This window comes from Orycteropus afer, unplaced genomic scaffold, assembly GCF_000298275.1.
Source record: "Orycteropus afer afer isolate SDZICR_OR568_19922 unplaced genomic scaffold, OryAfe1.0 scaffold00059, whole genome shotgun sequence".
NCBI lineage: Eukaryota > Metazoa > Chordata > Mammalia > Tubulidentata > Orycteropodidae > Orycteropus > Orycteropus afer.
In genome coordinates this window covers 5,214,734-5,237,277 of record NW_006921646.1, presented here as the reverse complement: position 1 = coordinate 5,237,277, position 22,544 = coordinate 5,214,734, and the positions used below count along the sequence as shown (strand labels likewise).

Sequence of the window (22,544 nt, the reverse complement as noted above, 5' to 3'; positions counted from 1 at the left end):
TCATGCTGCTTTTCTGAGTGTTGATGGAGGGGATATCAGCTTGATCCATTGTTGCTTTAGAAGGCCCAGAAAGCCACTGCATGTTGCCAAGGAGTCCTGGATCACATGGAAAACCTTAACTTTTTCTTCATGGCTGCATCAGAAAATCCCTAAAGCAAATGTTGCCATGGACCAGCAGCACCCACAAGTGTTGCCAACAAGAACTCATTTTTTTCCTGGGAACACAGCAAGGGGAGCCCAGAGGCAGGAAGCATGGAGCACTTGGCTGAAGTGCTGCTCCTGCAAGGTCTCCAGAACTCCCTTGGAGATGGTGAAGGAGCCAGGCAAGGAGAAAGTGCAGAGCTGGCTACCAAGTCCTCAGTCCTTGGTGCAACTGTGTCTTCTTCCTTCTTGGTATTTTTCTTCCCCTAACTTTAAGTAACCATTTTGCCTTGAAATCATGGTTGAAAATTTTTTCCTTTGCAGAATGCCTTCCTGGGGTATGCTCTTCCCCACCGTAAAGGGTCACCTTCAGCCTGGGCCTCTGCTGCAGTGTTCTCTCCTGAGAACCCTCTGGATTTTAGCACAAAGTGCCTTCTCTTTCACAGCTGCCACCACCTCTGTGGGAATATTGCTGTGTCAGAAAAGTGTGGAAGCTCCATATTAATGCATTATTACTTTCTTAAGTTTTTATAACTCTTAAGAAGCATTATTTGCACCTGTGTTGGTAACTTTGCCTATTGCAGTCATAGCCAAACGACAACTAGGAGGCTGCTTTCCACTAGCCTCGAAGTTGTTAAGATCAGCTTTGAATGGAAAGTGTGTCCTAGCTTAGCCATTCAGAGAAGAAAAAATGGATTCTAAGTTATAGTAGTATGTGAGCCTGCTTTGGGTTTTAACATCATACAGGAAGAAGAGAGTGGTAGGGAAGTCTAACTCTGGATGAAGGTAATGTGTTTGCCCCTTAATCTTTCATTCATAGTCTGTTAGTGAAAACGAGTTAAATGGGGTTCCTTTGTGTATTTGTAGTTTTTTTGTTTTACCAAACAGTCGGGTTTTGACCTGTGGGTTTTGCAAGAGTGTGTGGTGAGCATGGGTAAAGAGAAGTAACGGTGTGCTACTGAGTCTGTGTGTGTTGGGGAGTGGCAGGGGATGATTTGTTTTAAGGGAAAATGCACACGTTTTAACTTTCAAACTTGTGAATAAACTATGTGAAAACAGTAGTTAAAATGTGTTTTAAAGCAGATTGGCTTGTAATTCAAAGAAGCAGAGTGCTGGTGGCTTTTGTAACCAGGGAAACACTGCCTTGCCATCTTTCTGCAAAGTGCTTTTCTGATGCGGGGAAGCTGGGACTGGGTGTTTTGTTCTCAAGGAGCTAGTCTTCTGGACTGCTGTCCACATAAAGAGACGGTCTTCTGTTGGCCCCACACATGTCGGGCAATTGGTCCTCCCCTTGCCCTTGCAGTAGGACCAAGAGGGGACAGTTGACAAGTGCTGTCAGCTTGTGGGCTCTTTGTACATTGGTTCCCCCCGCAACCCTTTTCCCATCCTAGGGTCAGTTAGGAATCTCATAAGCTTGTAGCACGAGACTTCTCACCCCCCTTCCACTCACCGTGGCAGGGGTCTGCCATTGGCATGATGTAATGGAGGAGTCCTATTGTGTCCCACTTCTTAGCCCCTTTCTGGGTGCGGAAAGGAGCCTCAGAAAGAGGCAAGAAGGGGGGTTATGTGTCAAAGACCACTGAGGATAGGAACTGCAGGCAGAGAAAAGCTAAATGCAGCCGGACTGGGTAATCTTCAAGGCTTATGGGTCCCAAGAAACAAGTTTAGAAACAAAGGCTCACTGTTGACACTATTTACATATAACATAACTCTTTCCTACTCCAGTTTCTAGTACGAGCTAAAAAATAATAGAACTGTAACTATTACTAAGACAAAACTGGATACTGAATGTCATTTAGTCTCTTCTTGATTCAAGAGTACATGAGAACATTCTTTAGGACTGATAGGTTCTAATCTAAGATTGTTAATTTCAGAACCCATCTATATGGCACAAGGAGTCCTCTGTTGTCAGTTTCTAATGTGCTTCTTCCTCTGAGTCATTTCCTTGGAAAGTACATTTCCTCAGTCACCCTGTCCCATTTCACTCTCCTGGGCCTATGTGTGTAACCCAAATGATATTTTAAGTTGAACCCAAAAGGATTCAGTGAATGATACTTTTATTTCCTAGGTGACATGTGGTTTCCTGGATTGATCGGTCAAAGCCAACATTGAGTTCAAAACAGCTTCATGATATTTTTCATTTATCTTTTCAGATAGCATCTTGCCCAGATAACATTTACACATCTGTAATGTACAAGCTCAGTAACAGGCATTCCAGGTTGCATTAGGGAGCCCACTATGGTCCTGAGCTGCACATTGGTTTAAGGAGCCCCCCTACCAAGTGGCTTAACAGAATACAGTACCAACTTATTACATTAGTGTACTGACAAGTGAACCCAGAGTTGGGAGGGCCTTAGGAACCATCCTGGATATGTTTTTAACTAGCAGTGATTTGGCAGAGGGGAAAAAGTGAGCAATCCAGAATTTTAGAGGCACAAAGGAATGGAGCAGAAAGTATTGTATTGTGGAGAATGGAGCAAGGAACACTCTGCAGTCACTTCTGTTACTTCATTTCCCCCTCCCACTTCAGTTGTTATCTGCATCATGTGTGACACGTTATTATTAATTACCCCATGTATAGAACATACTAGAATTTTTCATCATTCCTCTGGTCACCACCGTCTTAACTGTCATACCCATTGCGTTCTCTTCAGTCTTTATCTTGAGACTGCTATACTCGAGACTGCTGACTTTTTTTTTTATGCTGTCCTCCCATCTCTCTGACTTCTTGGTAATTATTGTGCTCACTACCTAAATGCTAATGCTCCTTGGACCTTTGTGCCTTTGCCCTCTTGACTCACGTGATCTCTGGTGGCTTCAACTACCACTCCTCTGGTGAGGTCTTCAGAGTCCTTCTCACCCACCTCAGAATTCTAGATCCCACATAACCAAGTACCACCTAGAAATTGCCATCTGGACAAGGCCGCCTGCAGGCTCCAACTAGAGTTGTCCAAATCAAACTCCTCTTGCCCTCAGTCTTTTTCTAGCTCATTCTACCCAGTTGTCCAAGCCAGAAACCTTAGACTTCTTAAATGGAAGTTGTCAGAAAACACCATCACACCTTCAGGGCATAGCCATCCATTCCACCATTCATTGCAGTGTTGTCTTAGCTGACTTCCTTGTCTCTGGCCTTTTATTCTTTTTAAACATGACCTCACTGTTGCCAAGAAATTCTCTAAAATTTCATCTGATTATGTCATTCTCCCCAGTAAAGCACCCAACAGTTTGAGCTACAAAAGTCCTTCCTTACTCTGTCCTGGCCTCATCTCTGCATCACCCTATCCTCTTTCCCTGATGACCATAAACAATCATTTCATCTTTGAGCATTGCTCATATAGTTGAGTCTGCCTGGACTGTCTTCTTCTCTCAAAACCACCTAGTATTTGTCCTTCACAGGTTAGCTCATGTATAAATCTAGAAGCCTTTTGTGAACCCCCTTCTAGTCCTCATAGCAAAAACTGGTTATTCCATTCTTTCAGGCTTTTTGAGTGACCTGGACTATTTATAGGTCTGCCTGCTCCATGTGATTATAAAAGCCCTTTAAGGAGGAACTGTCAATGTTCTCTGGTCTTTTTCTCCTTTTAAGCTTATCCTCCGCACTGCTGCAAAGATACTCTTTTATATTTCAAGTCTGACCATGTCATTTTCCCCCTTAGGGCTCCTAACAGTTAAGTCCAAACACCTTTGTCTGAGCTATTCAACAAAGACCATCTGTCTTTAGGACAGATAAAGAGCTGTGTGACAAAGGCAGGCCCCCTTGGCAGACACAGGCTGGTTTTAGCGCCCCCTGACGTATTACTTATAAGCTCTCAGGCTAAGTGAACTGAGGGAACCCAGCAGGCACTCACCTGGAGTGGGACGAAATCACACAGAATGAACAAGAGGCTCTACCATTTCCAAGGTACCTGCCAGGACTGCCTTACCCTTTTCACTTTTCATTTCTGCCATTGTTTCACACTTATTTTAAACCACAACCAGAAGTTCAAGGCACCCCTTCCTTCTGAATATAGTTGGGTATATAGTGTCCTGTTTAGTGAGATTTGAGGAACCATGGCATTGAAGGGGTCTGGAATGGAAATTAACCAGGAACTTGAGAGAGGGCGGATGATAGAGGGCTTTGTTACTTGTGACTTATAAAGAAATACCAAGGAGGAAAAAGCACATGCAGGTGTAAGGGTGAACCCCATGTTCCCCTTAGGGAAGGCAGAGGCTCTGTTCTGGGCAGTCTGGGTATCACCTCTTTAAGTCCCCCTATAATACCTTAACTTCTGATTTTCTGCTAAAGAACAGTACAGACACACAAATGATAATACTTTAATTATAGAAAAATCATCCTGAATACAGGATTTCGTAAACACTGGTGGGTGAACAAGTCCAACTCTGTAAGCAAATACAAAGTAAAAGAGGCAAAACGTAGAGGTGTTTCGCCTGTAAGAGAAAATGTAACCTTCTCCTTGCAGAGGTGATCCCACCTCGGGGCACAGATGTGGCTCCATCTTTCAGGAAGGCATCAGGTTTGCTTTCTGGGCCCACTATACCCATGTTAACAATCTGAAAATGATGGCAAGAAGTGGCATCGAACAAGTTACTAAAATCTGTTCATTCTTTGTTAGCATTTGATTTAAAACAAAACTACCTATCACATTATAAGAGTCTGACTTAAGCTTGTACTCTGAATATTTGTTTTTATTTAAAGGTGGGCCCACTGGAATACTGCCAAGTACATTCACCCTTCCTGGGCTTATTCCACAGTATTTTCACAGACCCACACTATCACACTGTTCTCTTGGAATTTAAAGTAATACTGGCTATCGCATATTATATAGTAAATCCGGCATTTTTTTTTTTTTTACTGTCATTATTTCAGTATCTTTCATCTGCTCTGGAGAGACCATAAAATAACGCAACACATTGAAAATACCGTGTCTTCTTGCCCTCTCCCCAGCTCCTCAAAGGCAAAAATGATTCCTGAACAAGTATACATGATTATGATGCACACAAACTCAGATTCTAAACCTCAAATTCAGGTTCATCTTGGTTTGCTGAGATGCCCCTAAGTAAGATTTTCTGAGTAAAACCATTTTCTTGTGAAAATGTTTCTGTATCAACAGTTTGGCATATTTATTTATTTAGGCACTTAGGAAAAAAACACCAAACCTGATTTCTACTTTCTTTTTAATCACAAAAACTCTTGCTCAAGTCCTGCTACTGCTACTGTGGAAGGTCCTGGCTGAGTAGGCCACCACCCAGTTGCAGTGATGCTGGGCTCCCGACTGGAGGGAAGAGTTCCCCCTAAGTCACTGCCACCTAGGTGACACTGGCCGATAGCTTTAACCATACAGATTTCTAGCTCACTCAAACCCAGGACCAAGGGCATGTTAACCCAAACTGAGGAAAAACTAGACCTAGTTCTTGAAAGCTTCCAAAAATTATTCATGTAAAACAAAAGTGTCACATACATGCTACTTTCATACCTGGCTTTTTACCAGTGCAAGGAATAACTAGTTTTAGACTTAGTGGTGGGCTGTTTACACTTAACATAGAAGCTGTATATTGAGGGAAAATTATACATACTCATCAAATAACTCATGATGAAAGTCCTAAAATACACAAACAAATAATTCCTTTGTAGTGGTATGGAAGTCCGCTGAAAAGGCAAAGGAAACACCATTAAACTATTAGGCCAGTCGACTGCAAGCTGGCATGAATGTGGTGCTGGTAAGGTCAAGGCCAAACCTAAACTATTTTCAAATATGAGCCAATTAGTTTCACAAACAGAAAAATTACCCTCTGGCTGCAAGTTACCCCCTTAACCTCAGCCATGAGCCTAGCAAATGGAAGCCAGTGGTTATCAGAAGGCCTATGTAGGTGTGGGATGGTAAACCCTTACGACTATTTCCCTTTCTAACAAACGAGCCTTCATTTCCACTGTAATGCTGGTCACACGCACAGAGAATGCATTTCTTAAGAAAACTCTGTTCTTCAAGCCTGGAAAGACTATCCTGCTTTATCTTTGGAGAATCACAACTAGGGGAGTCATAAAATGGAATCAAGTAGCTTGCCCTATAGCAATGTTACAGAAATGAAATTTAAGGAAACCAAAGCCATGCTCTTCTATTAAAGAACCTGAAGGAAACCATGCACAATCTGTGGTGAGTAAATACCCTGGCTGGGTGACTGGGAGGCCAACTTACAACAAAATCGAACCTCATTTCTGGCTCTGGGACTGCTTGGTTCTTAGACTATGAAGGCATTCACTCATCACCATATAGTGCTGCTGACCATCTCTTTAGCCACCTCTGCTGTGAACAGCCACAGAGGCATCAGAGGAAGATGGTTCAGTACTGGGGAGGTTGGGGAGAGCAGTCTGGGGTCTCTCCCATGTACTGTGAACAGAATGGACAGATTAAAACTACTAAAGCCTAATTTCCCTTTGGGTCACCTTTCCATTGAAGAGTGACATTGGTTTTTCACTTAGTATGTAAGCAGCTGACAGGTTCTTTCAAAAACTAAAAGGAAAAAAATAAAAAAGACTCCACAGTATGAAACAGATATCCAAAGAAAAATTCCCACAGTAGGACAGCATATGCAGGTGACATTTTCCTCACCCAGCTTCATCTGAAGTTCCCGCCCTTTCTTTCTATTGAGTGCTTGTAAGACATTTCTGCCCACATCCTGAAAGTTTCTAAGCTGTATTTAAGATCTCCCTGCCACACCCACAGCACTGTGCTGCTCTAGGACCTAAGATGTATGGCTTCATACCAGCTTCCAAGCCAGGAAAAGTAAAGTAGCTTGATTTTGGAGAGATTCTTCTATTTGAGTTGTTTCATTTCAAATGAGTAAACTGTTTAGGTGGAAAAACCTTGAAATTCAACAGATTTTATAAACATTATCATACCATTGTCTTTTCTGTCAAAGAGTCTGGGTATGTGGTTTTGGATTGTTCACTGCATTAACGGGGAACAAAACTAAATTTAAACTCTTAAGAGGAATTTCCTCTTAGGCATTTTGAATGAGTGCCTTGTCCTTCCCAGATATAATCTGGGTGCAGGAATTATCAGGAATGGCTACCTTATTAACCTCTAATGACCACCCCACCTGTTTTCAAGAGAGACTGTCTACTTTTAAGTTTGGTCCCTTTGCTACTAAGTGACTTGCTTAGTATAAAAACAAAACAAACAAAATTCAAGAACTGAATGTAAAGGATGAGAATAATTGCTTTGCTGAATATGAGGCAATAGGAGCCTTAACTCTCTTTACATTATGCAAAGAGTCAGTGAACAGCACCAGACTCAAATTTTTCAAGTTCCCAGGGCTGCTGCAAAGCTGGTAGCTTAATTACCAGTGCTTCTTCACCTTCTGCTGGAGGCATGAACTTACGCTTACAGAAAAGGACACGTTAATTATGGGAAAAGGGGGAAAGATGGGGGGAAACATGTCCCCTACTCAGAGTGAGACAAACCATGGGGCAGAGTGGGTGTGGGCATCCTGACAGAGGAAAAACTCCAAAATAGAGTGGACCCACAGCTGGTCCTAATCCTGAAAGTCATTAGAAGCCATCTGAGAAAGTGGGGCATTTAGCCGATCAAGTTCATCCACTTGGGGTGGATGATGCATTAATATCTCCTGGTCCTCCAAGACATCCTCTCCAGCAGCTACCAAATTAGTGAGGGATTTGCTTCGAACACACTGAAAATCCACATGGCGACTCTTTCCTTCTTCCTTTTCCCATGACATCTGGATAAAGGGGCGCTGCACATAATTGTAGATTACTTCAGACCGGCCACCAGGTCTTCTCTTAATCTTTTCTTTACAGGTAGGATAACCTGAAACAATGAAAAGGCCCATCCCCATGAGTCTGGCAAACTGCTCACTCTGGTGTCCATATTTTCTCCTTCCTAATCACATCTATTTCCTCCCAAACCCAAAGACTTCACATGAAAACTACTTGGGAAGCTAACAAGTTACTGATCCCTGTTCCTCCTAGCTTCCAACTCCCTACACGTTTCTTTCCCTCTGGCTTAGGCTAATAGGTCTTATCCCTAGCAGGAGCTAATGCAAGGGAAGTAACATAACTTCTATCCCTCTAATGGATAGGGAAGAGAAGACTCTTACCCATTTCAGGAGTCTTTAGCCTGGCAACAATACTATAGAACAAAAACCCTGCCAGGGCATGGCTACTCCAATCCTCTTAATTTTGCTGCCTAGAGGGTCACTATGAGTCATACTGGACTCAACAGCAACAGGTAATGTAGAACGTTTAGCCTAAAGAAAACACGACGATACTGACTGAAGTATTTGAAAGGCTGTGATTTGGAAGAAATCTTAGAGTAGCTTCAGAGGCTAGAATTAGAAAGGCAGAGGAGGAACACGGTTACCTATGAGACGTGTGGAAGAATGTTTTAATGGTAGAACACTGACGGTCTGCCCTGGAAGATGGGAGATATCTTTCACCCTGTCTCTGGGGTTTCGGAAGAGACAAATGAAGGACACGTTAAGGTTATTAAATGGATGATCTTAGAATCTTCCAATTTTAAATTCAACCTAAATCATACAGAGACTGTGAAAGTCTGACGAGTTCTGTGGGTAAGAGTGAAGCAGCAAGAATAGCAAAACACAAGAATCAAAGACATAATGCTAGGTGGCAGAGGAGAGACAAAGTTGGCTTCAGCACACTCCAAGAGTCAGTCTCTGAGACCCTTCTGTAAGCTTGGGACGACAGGTTGAGAGCTATTGCTCAAGATGATTAAAATTAGTTCTGTAAATATATCCAGATGTTCCTCAAAGGTATATAGTAGAATAATAAATTTTGAGTCTTCAAACTGTAATTTTCAGAAAGACCCATTCATATCTCAGAAACATCCTCACTAAGATTGCTGGCAGAATGGTCCTCTCACATGGTGAGCCATAACCTTTATTTACCTGCCAGTGCCCTGTGTCCTCACTGTTTAGCAAGCAAACTGGAACCTATTCTTGGGCTGCTGTAATGCATTTTCAACTGAAAATACAAAGGAAGTATGAGGGCAAACAACAACAAAAATCCTTCAAACATGAGTAGGAAAGTACTTTTCATGTGTGGCTACTCCCTAGGGCCCTGAAACTTTGAAGACATAGACTGTAGCTCTAGGATCCACCCTACTCCATAAGCATGCAACCTAAATACTAACTGGGATTTTCTCTTATCACCTTCAATTCCAATGCGAATGTTTTTTAGGCCTCGTTCCTTCAACACTGTTTTTGCAACATCTCGATTCTCAATGTATTTGAAGAATCTGTAGAGCTTGGAGCTATAAAGAACTAGGAAAAAAAACAAAAAAATTGGAGGTTAGTCACAAGGAGTTCTGTAAGGAGATGAGCTACTACGTTCAGACTAATGAAAGGTATACCTCACCAATGATGCCAAAAACTCCAGATGAACCAAAACTCACTGCCATCGAGTTGGTCCTGACTTACAGTGACCCCTCCTTGGGTTTCCAAGGCAGTATCTCTACAGAAGTGGATTGCCCAATCGTCCTTTCAAGGAGTGGCTGGTGGGTTTGAACCACCAGCCTTCTGGTTAGCAGTCAAATGCCTTAGGCAGTATGCCACTAGAGCTCCCAGATGAATCAAAGATTAAATATTAATAAACCATAAGAATAATAAAAGAAATCAGATGAGTTTTTATGGTCTCAGGGTGGGGAAGGCCTTTCTGCACATGACATAAAACCTAGAAGCCATAAAAGAAACATATAAATATAGCGCATCTCTATACAGCCTAAATTTTCTTAGAAAAACTAAGAAAAGAAATTGCCAACTGGAAAAAATAGCTACAACTCATTACGAAGATAATTAATATACACAGAGAACTGCCACAAATAGCTTTCAGAAATCGGTTAAAGATGAACAACAATTTAATTTTGTAATGGGCAAAAAACACAAATAGAGTTAACAAGAAAAGAAAAGAAAATGGCTCTTAAAAATTAAAAAGATGTTCAGCCTTACTTGTGAAATGAAAAATGCAAATTAAAGCTCAGTGAGGTGCTATTTTTACCTATCAGACTGGCAAAAATAAGTTTAATAAAACACTGTTGGTGAAGGTATGGGAAACCTGTCATGTATTTTATTGTGGGTGTAAACTGATGCAAGGAGGATAGTTTAGCAACAAAAGATAGTTTAGCAACATCTATCATAAAACCACAAAGCTTTTAACATAGAAATTCCATTTTCAGGATCACATAACAACAAAACTCTATAGAGATATACATGCATGAAAAGACTTGTGTAAAAGGTGCATCATTTATAATGGCAAAAGACTGGACATAGCTTGAATACCTATCAATAGGGACTGGTTAAATCACGTATGGCACATTTATGCAGTGGAATACTATGCAGCCATAAAAAAGAACAAGGACATTTTGTGTGTAAGACATGGTAATGCAGTATCCTTTGAAAAAAAAAAAGGAAAATTGTGTATATAATTGTTTATATAGGTACACTGAGTATACCTGGAAGGATATAAAACAAAATGAGAAAAACTGGGTGGATGGGGTAGGGGTGGGAACAAAACTTTTCAGTGTACATCCTTTTATAGTTCTTAAATTCTGAATTATTACTAATTCAAAAATATTTTAAAATGGAAAGAAACAAGTGAAGAAAAGAATGAAACCACCATTTAATGTGTTACTTCAGTATCTGACACAGTACCAAACATCAGGGGTAGGAGTAGGAGGTATGACATTCACTGTATTGCCCAGCATGAAGGTTAGCCCTGCCATCACTGGAGGCTTATCATCCAGGTGAGTGTGCTATTCACATTGGTTCTAAGATCTAACAGTTGCTTTGGGCATTGTGTGTTTCTTGCTGAAAATAGCTACACGGTGAAGGGGGCTCCTACTTTGGGAATATTCTTCTCCCATGGGTGGGGGGTGGTCTTCATCCCAGTCCACAGAATCCTCATCTGTCAGCACAACAATGTGGCACTCTCGCTCCCCTTTCTTGGCACAGCCCACCATGATGGGCAGGATGAGCTCTTCGAGGTAGTGATCAAACTGCTTGTGAGCACCATCATTAGACAGTTCATGCAGTAAAGCACCTGGTGAGAGAAAATGCAGGTGAACATTCTTTCTGTCCAAAGGCACATATTACTGGAGTGAAAAAAAGTATGAGGTAACAGCTGTTACCATGGATAAAGTCCAGAGAAGTGGCCTGTTTAAAGTCAAAGAGATTGTTTCGTGCTCCAAGGTGATCATAAAGCTGACTTAGTTAGAAATGTTTCATATTTTACCATTCTTCAATTCACTCAGACTTAATAATCCCTGAGAATTCTGATCAACTGAGGTTTTGTTGGGCATACAGTATCAAGACCATATTAATCCTGTAAGAGATAGAACCATCACTTGGGGATGATTCTTTGTAGTATCTCTTCTGAAGATGCTTCAGACCCCTATTTCAGTAGTTAGGGTAGCACAGTAGAGGAAAACCTTAGTTTGGAAACACTAAGGAGCTTGTTCTAAGTGTGTGCCAGACTCAGTAGAGAAATCCTAAGTCCAGAGGCCTTCATGAAACAGGTAGGAAGATGTATCATGTACAAAGAATAAAGAGCCCTGGAGGTACAAATATTTAAGCACTTGGATGCTAACCTAAAGCAACCAATAGCTCCATAGGAGAAAGACCTGGCAGTCTGCTTCCATAAAGATCACAACCAAGAAAACCACCCCATGAGGGCAATTCTATTCTGTCACATGGTCACTATAAGTCAGAATCAACTTGACAACCAACACCTAACAATAACAACAACTTCAAAGAATAATGTGTTAAATAGTTTCAGGAAGCCTAGATAGTGATAAGAGCATGAAGTTTATAATCAGGCAATTGGAGTTCTATGTTATGTGTGTTTGTCATGTGCCATCGAGTGAGACCCAACTCATAGTGACCCCTCCTTGGGTTTCTGAGGCAGTATCACTATGGAAGTAGATTGCCCAACCTTCCTTCTGAGAAGTGGCTGGTGGGTTTGAACCGCCAGCCTTCTGGTTAGCAGTCAGGTGCCTTAGGCACTATTGCTACCAGAGCTCCCCGGAGTTCTATACCTGGCATTAATTCTCACAGCCTTGAGTGCAAGATAATTTCTCACTCTTCTTATTTATTAAATGAGGGTATCACCCATGCTTCATGGTTAATTGTTACAAGATCTAAGCAGATCCCTGTCTACAAGGCACTTAGCAAACACTAAGTTAATAATGATAAAAATAGTAAGGAGAACCCAGACAATTTATATAGTTTGATTTTATTAGGGAGCCTTTCCTTATGTCTCAGAATCAGTATCCTTGTTTGTTAAATAGTTGAATGACAGACATCAAGATCCTTTAGCTTGGTGACTCAGTGGTCAACCTAGATTTAAGATTTACTAACTGTTCTACTTTGTTTATTCCAATTTCTCGCAATCCTTTGAGACAAAAGAATGGATTACCTAATATCACATCTCTGCTTTTGTAGATGATTTCCAACCCACACTTGAAACTCCTTTTGTTTATTAATAAATACCAGTCTATTCCAAATAAATTCAAAGTAAATGCTGCTGGCAGCTCTTCCTGTACTTACTCAGATCTTGACATCGGATGGTGTTGAAGTCAAAATTAATGCAGAGATAATCACATGTATCTCTAAGGTCTGGAATAGAGATGCCATCGGGACAATTGATAATACCAGTTTTGTAGTAATCCTGTTAAACAGATTAGGAAGAAGAAATGTAGGCAAAGAACAAGATGGACAATTACCTCTTCTACCCTAGTCACTCTTGATTCTGTCAGAGTGATGGACTGCTGGAATTATCACCAAACTGGGTGATTAACTGAATGGCAGACAGGCCCCTGGCTATCCTGATATGTTGAATCAAAACTTGGCATGAGTGTGCTCAGAGAAGTAAAAAGGACAAAGGTTACAGAAACAGAAAATAAGGAGGAAAAACAATGACCAGAAATGAGGGACCCTAATGTCAGTAACATGGTTTCCTAGGATTCTTCTGCTTGGGGAAGAGAACGTAACAAAAAGAGACTATTACACACCAGCACCGTGCGAAATACAGTTGCACTGATTCCTTCAGCAATCTCATACTCTCCCTTCTCATTGGGCCGCGTGAAGTTGTACTCTCTTCCCGGTCCAAACATCCTAAAAGAGACACAGGCAACAAGGTTACATTTCTCCAGCAGGACCTTTCACAGATGAGACTTCTCTCCTTGCCACCTCATTCTGGAAGACTTCATTCCACTGTCACACAGTGTAAGTTAAAAACACAACACTTGGATCCGACTAGACATATTCAAGTCTTCGGGAAACTCCCTTCAGATAGGAAAAGGAGGTAGTAATTGCTGTAAGTATTTGTGTGCAAGGCGGAATGAAACATCAAGTCCTCAAGGTTCATTTATAGTGAATTTCTCTGACAGCAAATGTGGAGTTGGCCCTTGGAAAAGCTCTGAAGTGTGTGACGGTTGCCTTTTATACCTTCTCCACTGCCCACGAATCTGCCTATACACCGTGACAGCTCAGGAAAACAGTGTCTCATGCACTTGACCTTTCCTGTTCTTTCCCCCAACTCCATCAACATTTACCTATCCAGTATGCCATTCTTTAGTATTTCTGGGTTTTGCTTTTCAACATCTAATCTTGGCTTGAGGCTTGTGGGGCGGCTTTATTTAAGACTGGGCCCCAGATAGGTGGGGAAGTGAGCAGAGTGGTTAGGAACAACTAAGGGAGATGAACTTGTCTGTCTGTTTGTCATCCTGTGGTGGCTTGTGTTGCTGTGAAGCTGGAGACTGTGCCACCAGTGTTGCAAAATGCCAGCAGGGATACTCACAGTGAAAAGGTTTCAGCGGAGCTTTCAGACTAAGACAGACTTGGAAGAAGGGAGAGGACATCTACTTCTCAAAGAATTGGCCACTGAAAACCTTATGAAATAACAGTGAAACACTGTCTGATATATTACTGGAAAACTTTATGAACAGCCCTGAAACACTGTCTGATATAGTGCCAGAAAATGAGCCTATCAGGTCAGAAGACACTCAAAATATGACTGGGGAAGAGCTGACTGCTCAGAGTAGAGACAACCTTAATGATATGGATGAAGCAAAGCTTTCGGGACCTCCATTGGCTGATGTGGCATGACTCAAAATTTGAGTAGAAACAGCTGGAAACATCCATTAATAATCAAGACATGGAATGTATGAAGTATGAATCTAGGAAAACTGGAAGTTGTAAAAAATGAAATGGAATGCATAAAGATCAATATCCTAGGCATTAGTGAACTGAAATGGACTTGTTCGGGCCATTCTGAATTAGACAACTACATGATCTACTATGCTGCGAATGACAAATTGAAGAGGAATGATGTGGCATTCATCATCCCAAAGACTGTTTCAAGATCTGTCCTGAAGTACAGTGCTGTCAGTGATATAATATCCATATGCCTACAAAAAAGACCAGTTAATCTACTATAATTCAAATCTGTGCATCAACCACCAAAGCCAAAGATGAGGAAATCGAGGATTTCTACCAACTTCTGCAGTCTGAAAATGACTGAACATAAAATCAAGATGTGTTGATTATCACTGTGACTGGAATGCAAAAGTTGGAAACAAGAGTCACCGGCAGTTGGAAAATACGGCTTTGGTGACTGAAATAACACTAGGGATCACATGATAGAATTTTGCAACACCAACGACTTACTCATTGCCCATACCTTTTTCAACAACACAAATGGTGGCTCTATACACGTGGATTTCGCTGGATGGAATACACAGGAATCAGACTGACTACATCTATGGCAAGACGTGATGCAGAAGTTCAATATCTTCAGCCAAGGCCAAGAGCTGACTGTGGAACAGACCATCAACTGCATATATGCAAGTTGAAGATAATTAAAAGAAGTCCACGAGAACCAAAATATGACTTTGATTATATCCCTCTTGAATTTAGAGACCATCTAAATAATAGATTTGATGCTTTGAACACCAGTGACCGAAAACCAGAGGAATTATGGGATGACATCAAGAACATCATCCATGAAGAAAGCAAGTCATTAAAAGGACAGGAAAGGAAGAACAGACCAAAATGGATGTCAGAAGAGACTCTGAAATTTGCCCTTGAGTAGAAAGCAGCTAAAGCAAATGGATGAAATGACAAGATAAAAGAGTTGAACAGATTTCAAAGAGCAGCTCGAGAAGACAAAGCCAATTATTACAATGAAATGTGTAAAGACCTGGAGATAGGAAAAAAAAGGGGTGAGTGAGTGGGGAGAACATTCTCAGCATTTCTCAAGCTGAAAGAACTGAAGAAAAAATTCAAGCCTTGAGTTGCAACACTGAAAGATTCTATGGGCAAAATATTAAATGATGCAGGAAACATGAAAAGTATGTGGCAGGAATATACAGATCACTGTACCAAAAATAATTGGTCAATGTCCATCCATTTCAGGAGCTGGCATATGATCAAGAACCAGTGCTATTGAAGGAAGAAGTCGAGGTTGCACTGAAGGAATTGGCTCCAGAAATTGACGGAATGTCCACTGAGATGTTTTGACAAACAGATGCTGCACTGGAGGCACTCACTTGGCTATGCCAAGAGATTTGGAAGACAGCTGCCTATCCAATTGACTGGAAGAGATCCATATTTGTACCCATTCCAAAGAAAGGTGATCCCACAGAATGTCCAAATTATCAAACAATATCATTAAAATCACATGCAAGTAAGATCTTACTGATGATAATTCAAAAATGGTTGCAGCAGTATACTTGACAGAGCTTCCAAATATGCAAGCTGGATTCAGAAGAGGACATGGAATGAGGGATACCATGCTGATGTCAGATGGATCTTGGCTCAAAGCAAAGAATACCAGAGAGATGTTTACTTACTTAGGTTTTATTGACTATGCAAAAAAACATTTGATTGTGTGGATCCTAACAAATTATGGATAAGATCGAGAAGAATGGGAATCCCAGAACACTTAATTGTACTCATGAGGAACCTGTACATAGATCAGGAGGCTGTCATTCAAACAGAACAAGGGGATACTGCATGGTTTAAAATCAGGAAGGGAGTGCGTCAAGGTTGTATCCTTTCACCATACTTACTCAATTTGTACGCTGAGCAAATAACCCAGGAAGCTGGGTTATATGAAGAAGAACGTGGCGTCAGGACTGGAGGAAGACTCACTTAACAACCTGTGATATGCAGATGATACAACTTTGCTTGCTAAAAGTGAGGATGACTTGAAGCAATTACTGATGAAGATTAAAGACTATAGTCTTCAGTATGGATTACACCTCAATATAAAGAAAACAAAAATCCTCACAACTGGTCCAATAAACACCTTCACAATGGATGGAGAAAAGACTGAAGTTGTCAGGGACTTCATATTACTTCATATGGTAGTTAAGTTTATGTGTCAACTTGGCTAGGCCTGGTTGAGTGGCTGGGCAGCTGAATGTAGTTATTCCCCATGGTGAGATTGATAATTAACTCCATGGTGGAATCTATTGGAGCAGCTGAGTAGCTACTTTGGGTACATGGTCTGCTTCCTGTATGTAAGAAACAGCTTTGGGAATGGTCTCTAGCTTATGTAGGCAGGCTGGCCAGCCCACGGAGCAAGAAAGCGGAATGCTTTGGGGGCAGGAAGATTTCCAGCGGAGTGGGCATTAATCAGAACTGGAGAGACCAAGAAAATGGAAGCAGAGCTGCCTCAGCCTCAAAGGCTAGGACCATAGTCTTTGGGGGTGGAACCACCACAGCCCCCTAGGTTTCAAAGAGCCAGACCTTCACCAACTTGGTTCTGGAGTGTAGTGCTGCTCGTTCATGTGAGGTAGTGGGATGGGGTCAAGCTGCTGCCCAAGAGTGAGAAGGCAGGGCTGCCATGCCCAAGAGGGAGAGGAATGGGGCCTGCCAGGCCTGGGGGGGGGGGGTGAGGTCACCATTTAGATGTACTAGGGGACTGGAGCCACCCAGTGAGAGAGATCTGTACAGATGCCACCCAATGAAGGTCTGTACAGGTGCCAAGTTGACAAGGGGTGGAATTGTGGTAAAGTTTAAGTATCAGCTTGGCTAGACCTGACTGAGTATCTGGGGAGCTGAATGCAGTTATTCCCCATGGTAAGACTGGTAATTAACTCCATGGTGGACTCTATTGGAGCAGCTGAGTAGCTGCTTTGGGTATGTGGTCTGCTTCCCGTATATAAGAAACAGCTCTGGGAATGGTCTCTAGCTTATGGCATGCTTAGACCGTGCATGTAGCCGTGTAGTTGTTCAGCAGCCTGCCATGGTATGCCAACCTTGGGACTTACAATGGACTTGAATTAATGGCCTGCCATATGGTTTGGTAACATTGGGACTGTGCCGTTTTATTTGTTGATCTTGGGCTTGTTAGACTCAGCAGCCAGTAGCTGCCTGAGTGAAGAGATGCCTCTAGCTTCAGTGGGCTGGGAGCAAGAGGCAGAGCTGAAGCCCAAGGTCGAGGGGCTTTCACACAGCCCCTAGAGCCTGGCACTTTGAACTTGGACTCAAAACTATGAGAGAATAAACTCCTGTTTGTTACAGCCATCCTATTTGTAGTATATTCTTGTCAGAGTGGCACTAGGTAACCAGAACACTTGGTTCTACAATCAACACCAATGGAAGCAGCAGTTAGGACATTAGATGATGTATTGCATTGGGCAAATACGCTTCAAAAGACCTCTTTCAAGTGATGAAGAGCAAAGATGTCTCCTTGAAGACTAAAGTACGTGTGGTAGTTCAGTTTGTGTGTCAACTTGTCTGGGCCTGGCTGAGTGGCTGGGCAGCTGGATGTAGTATTCCCCATGATGAGACTGGTAATCAACTCCATGGTGGAATCTACTGTGAGCAGCTGAGTACCTGCCTTAGGGATGTGGTCTGCTTCCTGTATATAAGCAGATATATAAGCAGAAGCCTTGGGGAATGGTCTCTAACTTATGGCACACTTGGACCCTACATATAGCTATATCATTGTTCAGCAGCCTGCCATGCTCTGCTGACCATGGGACTTACAATGGACTTGAATTAATGGCCTGCCATGTGGTTTGGTAACATCAGGACTGTGCCATGTTATTTGCTGACCTTGGGCTTGTTAGCCTCAGCAGCCAGTAGCTGCCTGAGTGAAGAATAGCCTCTAGCTTCAGTAGGCCGGGAGCAAGAGGTAGAGCTAAAGCCCAAAGTCTAGGGGCTTTTACCCAGCCCCTAGAGGCTGGCACTTTGAACTTGGACTTCTAGCCTCCCAAACTATAAGAGAATAAACTACTGTTTGTTAAGGCCATTCCATTTGTGATATATTCCTATCAGAACAGCACTGAGTAACCTGAACAGTGAGCCATGGTATTTTCTTAAGCATGTGAGAGCTGGACAATGAATAAGGAAGACTTTAGAAGAGTTGATGCTTTTGAGTTGTGTTGGAGAAGAATGCTAAGAGTACCATGGACTGCTAAAAGGGCTAATAGGTCTGTCTGGAGGAAGTGCAGCCAAAATGTTCCTTGGAAGTGAGAATGGCCAGCTTTCGTCTCACCTACTTTGGTCATGATGTCAGGAGGAACCATTCCCTGGAGAAGGATATCATAGTTGGTAAAGTGGAGGGTCAACAAAGAAGGGGAAGGCCCTCAATGACATGGATTGACATGGTGGCTGCAATGATGAGCTCAGGTATAGCAAGAACCATGAGGCTGGCATAGGACCGGGCAGTGTTTCGTTCTGCTGTACATAGGGTTGCTGTGAGTCGGAGACCACTCGATGGCATCTAACAACAACAGCAACAACAATCTCATAGATGAATCTGTATTAACAGGTGCAGATAAGTTAATGCTTTCCCTTTCCTGGTACATTTTAATGGTAGAACTCTGGAAAATACTGCCCTTATTCAATGTAAGGAGTAACCCTAATGATGGAAATTTCAGGTCAAGTAGAAGAGGAAGGTAGGTATTAGGCTGATGAGCAGTTTGACATATTTCAGAGATGAAAGCCTGCCCTGGGATGAACTCAGCGGTCATAACGGCATGGGGAGGAAATCTTATTTTTCTCACTCAGTTCTTCCCACGCTTTCTCCCTTCTCTCAGATCCCTTCCAGTCTAAATGGCCCTATGACTTCTGCTACTCCTGTTGCACTCTGTGTATGAGTTGTAGAAGGGAAAGCCAGCACAAAGGATAGGGCAGGCACTCAAGTACCTTTAGCCAGCCTGATGTGATTTCCCCAAAGGAAACTCACTGACATTTCTTCCCTTGACCTTCTGGGAAGCCCTGTTGGTAAAATGTTGCCAACTGTTATTTTCTGGTGTGAATTAGCTGCCCTTCAAGGTCTGTAAAAGATTCCCCCATCACATGCTTTCCAAATCACTGCACTATGCATAAGAACTCCATCCTGATTAAAGTAGTCTTTAAAGAATGCTTACATTTTTTCTGGAATGCTCTGGTTGAAGTCTAGCTGTGAATCATAATAGTGAATAACATGCCATAAATATAATAGCCCCCATCTATCATCAGCAGGACTTACCAGTGTTGTTTAGCTAACAGTGACATGCATTTGCATCAATTCATTCAGATACTCTCAGCTCGTCCCCTTTATGACTAAAGGCCTAAATCTGTAAGCTCACTGGCTACTGTATGTGGCCACAGGATAGAACAAACCTAAATAACTCATAGAACTCGTGCCCTTGGCCTCCTCAGCTGAATGAACCACCTAAATATAGAGTCAGACTGTCTTCTTCATGTGACAAACCTTCCTACATGTCACCCAAGATCTGTTACCCAGAATATACTAGTCTTTCTTCTCTTGATCATTGCTTTCAGAAGCAATGTACTTCAGCTGGCCTGCACTGAAGAACACTTTTTTGGGGGCCAAAAGTGGTGGTAGTATCAAGATTAAGAAGAAGTCAATCAAGCCTTATAAAGTGTAGGGCTGATTTGGAAAATGCTTTATTGTTCTACTGTCATCTTAATTCAGATGTCTGAGAAATATATAGGTTTGGTTCTAGTTAAAAATTGTTGTGAATTTTATGTGTATATTCAGCATAAAATAGCTGAATTCATTTAGCCTAGAATTTGGCAAATTAGTGATTCATTCACATTTCTAATTCAGTTGAAGTTAGATCTTGAAATAAAATAAAATCTACTTCTGTGGCTAAGAGTCCACTTAGATTTTTCTCCTGTTGCTTTGTTCTGTATCATGTGGAACATTTGTCTATTTTTTTATTAAAAATCAGAAAACAAAAAAACCCACAACTGAGGTCTCACCTTATCTCAGCACCTTGGACTTGTGGAACTCAGAAAACACTACATTTGTGATGTTATACAAATTGTGGATAAAAAAAAAATCTGACCTCTGTTTTAGAATGACTTTATAGAGGAGTAGGGAAAGAGATTCAGCAGTGCATTTTCCATAGTTCTAACTAGATTTTACTTCCTTTTGTGGGTGCTCATTTCACTATACTGGCTTTGTAAGCAAAATGAGTATAAAATGTTAAAAAATAAAAAACATCACTGACATAGAAAGCTTTTAACAGCTTGCCCTCCATTTCTCACAAAGGTATGACGGTAGAAAAGTAAGCAGTGCAAGCTAAGCAGCAGGTATAGCTACTCTACCTAGAGAACAGAGTGAAACTGGAAGGAAATTACCGTCAATTACCTTCCCAACATGGTATCCGGATGAGCAGTGAAAATTTGTGGATTCACAACAAAACGTGTGCCATCTACAAGAAGCGTCACTTTCTCTGGTGCCTGGGAGTGAGAATTACTGCCAAAGCCCACACTGCTGTTTCCAAATCGTTCCAGAACAATTAAGGGTTCGTGGTTCCGTTTATTCCCAGTTTGGAAGCAGGAGCCTTTGATGTCTTCAGCAAGTGGGATTATGTGAGGGAATTGAAGATTTGCTGGCTGAGAGGCATAGTCAAGTGAAAGGTCTAAAAGATCATACAAAGAAACCAAAATAACTTGAGAGCAAATAGCTTTGGGGGAAAAATAAACTGTTTTTTTTTTTTTTCCCCCAAAAACGAAACAAACAACTTTTAGGTATTCACTCACAGGCAAAAGCTCTTGCCTAGAGCAAGTAAAGATGAAAATACAACCTAGAGACTTCTATACTGTACCCACTGTGCTTTCCTGTGTGTTTGGGTGTAGGGGAGAGAGATAAAGGCAGGAATGCCCACACTTTAAAATAACATGATGAAAACATTTTAAACTATGTATATGTTTAAGAGAAAGAACAAAAAAACAGTAGGAAAAAATACATGTGGAAAAACCACCCCCCATAATGTGTCAACTCTTGTTCCACAGAATCATTTTTTTACTTCTGTTTTCACTTCTACCTCTACACTACTGATGCTGTGTGCCATGAAGTCTATTCAAACTCATAATGACCCTACAGGACACAGCACTGCCCCATAGGGATTCCTTGTCTGTAATCTTTATGGAAGCAGACTGCCACATCTTTCTCCATGGATGGCTAGGTAGGTTCAAACCGGCCTTTCAATTAGCAGCTAGTCGCTTAGCTATTATGGCACTAGGGCTCCTATCTCTAAATGTTGTTGTTGTTGTTGTGATATGCGGTCGAGTAGGCCCGCTCATAGTGACCCCTCCTAGGGTTTCTGAGGCAGTATCACTACGGAAGTAGAATTGCCCAACCTTCCTTCCGAGGAGTGGCTGGTGGGTTTGAACCGCCAGCCTTCTGGTTAGCAGTCAAGTGCCTTAGCCACTGTGCTACCAGAGCTCCTTATCTCTAAATAATACTCTTATATTCCATGTGTTTTATTTCCGGAACCTGCTACCTCTGTGTACCAAAACTTCATTTCCACATTCTCTAAAATTTTTCCTAGAAATTCACAGAAAAATGTGTTTCACTGTGCCCAGAAAATCCAATTCACTACACCTACACCATGTTTAGTAAAGGCAGGTCTTGTTCTCAGCAGAAAAGTCTAGTGCAAATGACCCTGGATTAGGGCTCATTCATGGAATCTCAGTTTTTGTTCCACTGTCACCTAAAAGCTGTTTTCTTTAAGCAATGTATTTATTATTTTTTTTAACGTGGCTTATCATTTGTAAAAGGAAGGACAATAATGTTCATTCCACTTACCTCACAGAGTTGCTTACTATTAACTGAAATAGGATGTGTGAGAATACTTAAAAATGTATAAAACCACATGATACGAAACAGGCTTAAAACAAAATACATGAAATCTAGATGCATACAGAAGACAGCAAGTATTTACAAAAGGATTTACCAGAGGATTTTTCAAACAGGAAGTTTTCCTCATATCATTTATTTTAATGTAAAAAAAAAAAAAAGTGAAAATTTCAAACATATAGTATATTTATCCAGGAGCTCTGGTAGCATAGTGGCTAAAGCACTTGACTGCTAACCAGAAGGCTGGCGGTTCAAACCCACC

The 22,544-nt window shown here is 41.6% G+C and overlaps 1 protein-coding gene across 1 annotated transcript in view; it reads right to left on the bottom strand.

Moving 5' to 3' along the window:
* Window positions 1-7,674: 7,674 nt before the first annotated feature.
* Window positions 7,675-22,544, bottom strand: part of KCTD20 (potassium channel tetramerization domain containing 20) — a 16,733-nt gene continuing 1,863 nt past the window's right edge. Inside the window, exons 2-7 of the mRNA XM_007939397.2 lie at window positions 20,789-21,062; window positions 13,182-13,284; window positions 12,718-12,838; window positions 11,015-11,212; window positions 9,328-9,438; window positions 7,675-7,967 (exon numbers count right to left, since the gene is read on the bottom strand). Coding sequence (XP_007937588.1) covers window positions 7,675-7,967; window positions 9,328-9,438; window positions 11,015-11,212; window positions 12,718-12,838; window positions 13,182-13,284; window positions 20,789-21,062 — 1,100 coding nt within the window. The remainder of the gene's footprint in view (window positions 7,968-9,327; window positions 9,439-11,014; window positions 11,213-12,717; window positions 12,839-13,181; window positions 13,285-20,788; window positions 21,063-22,544) is intronic.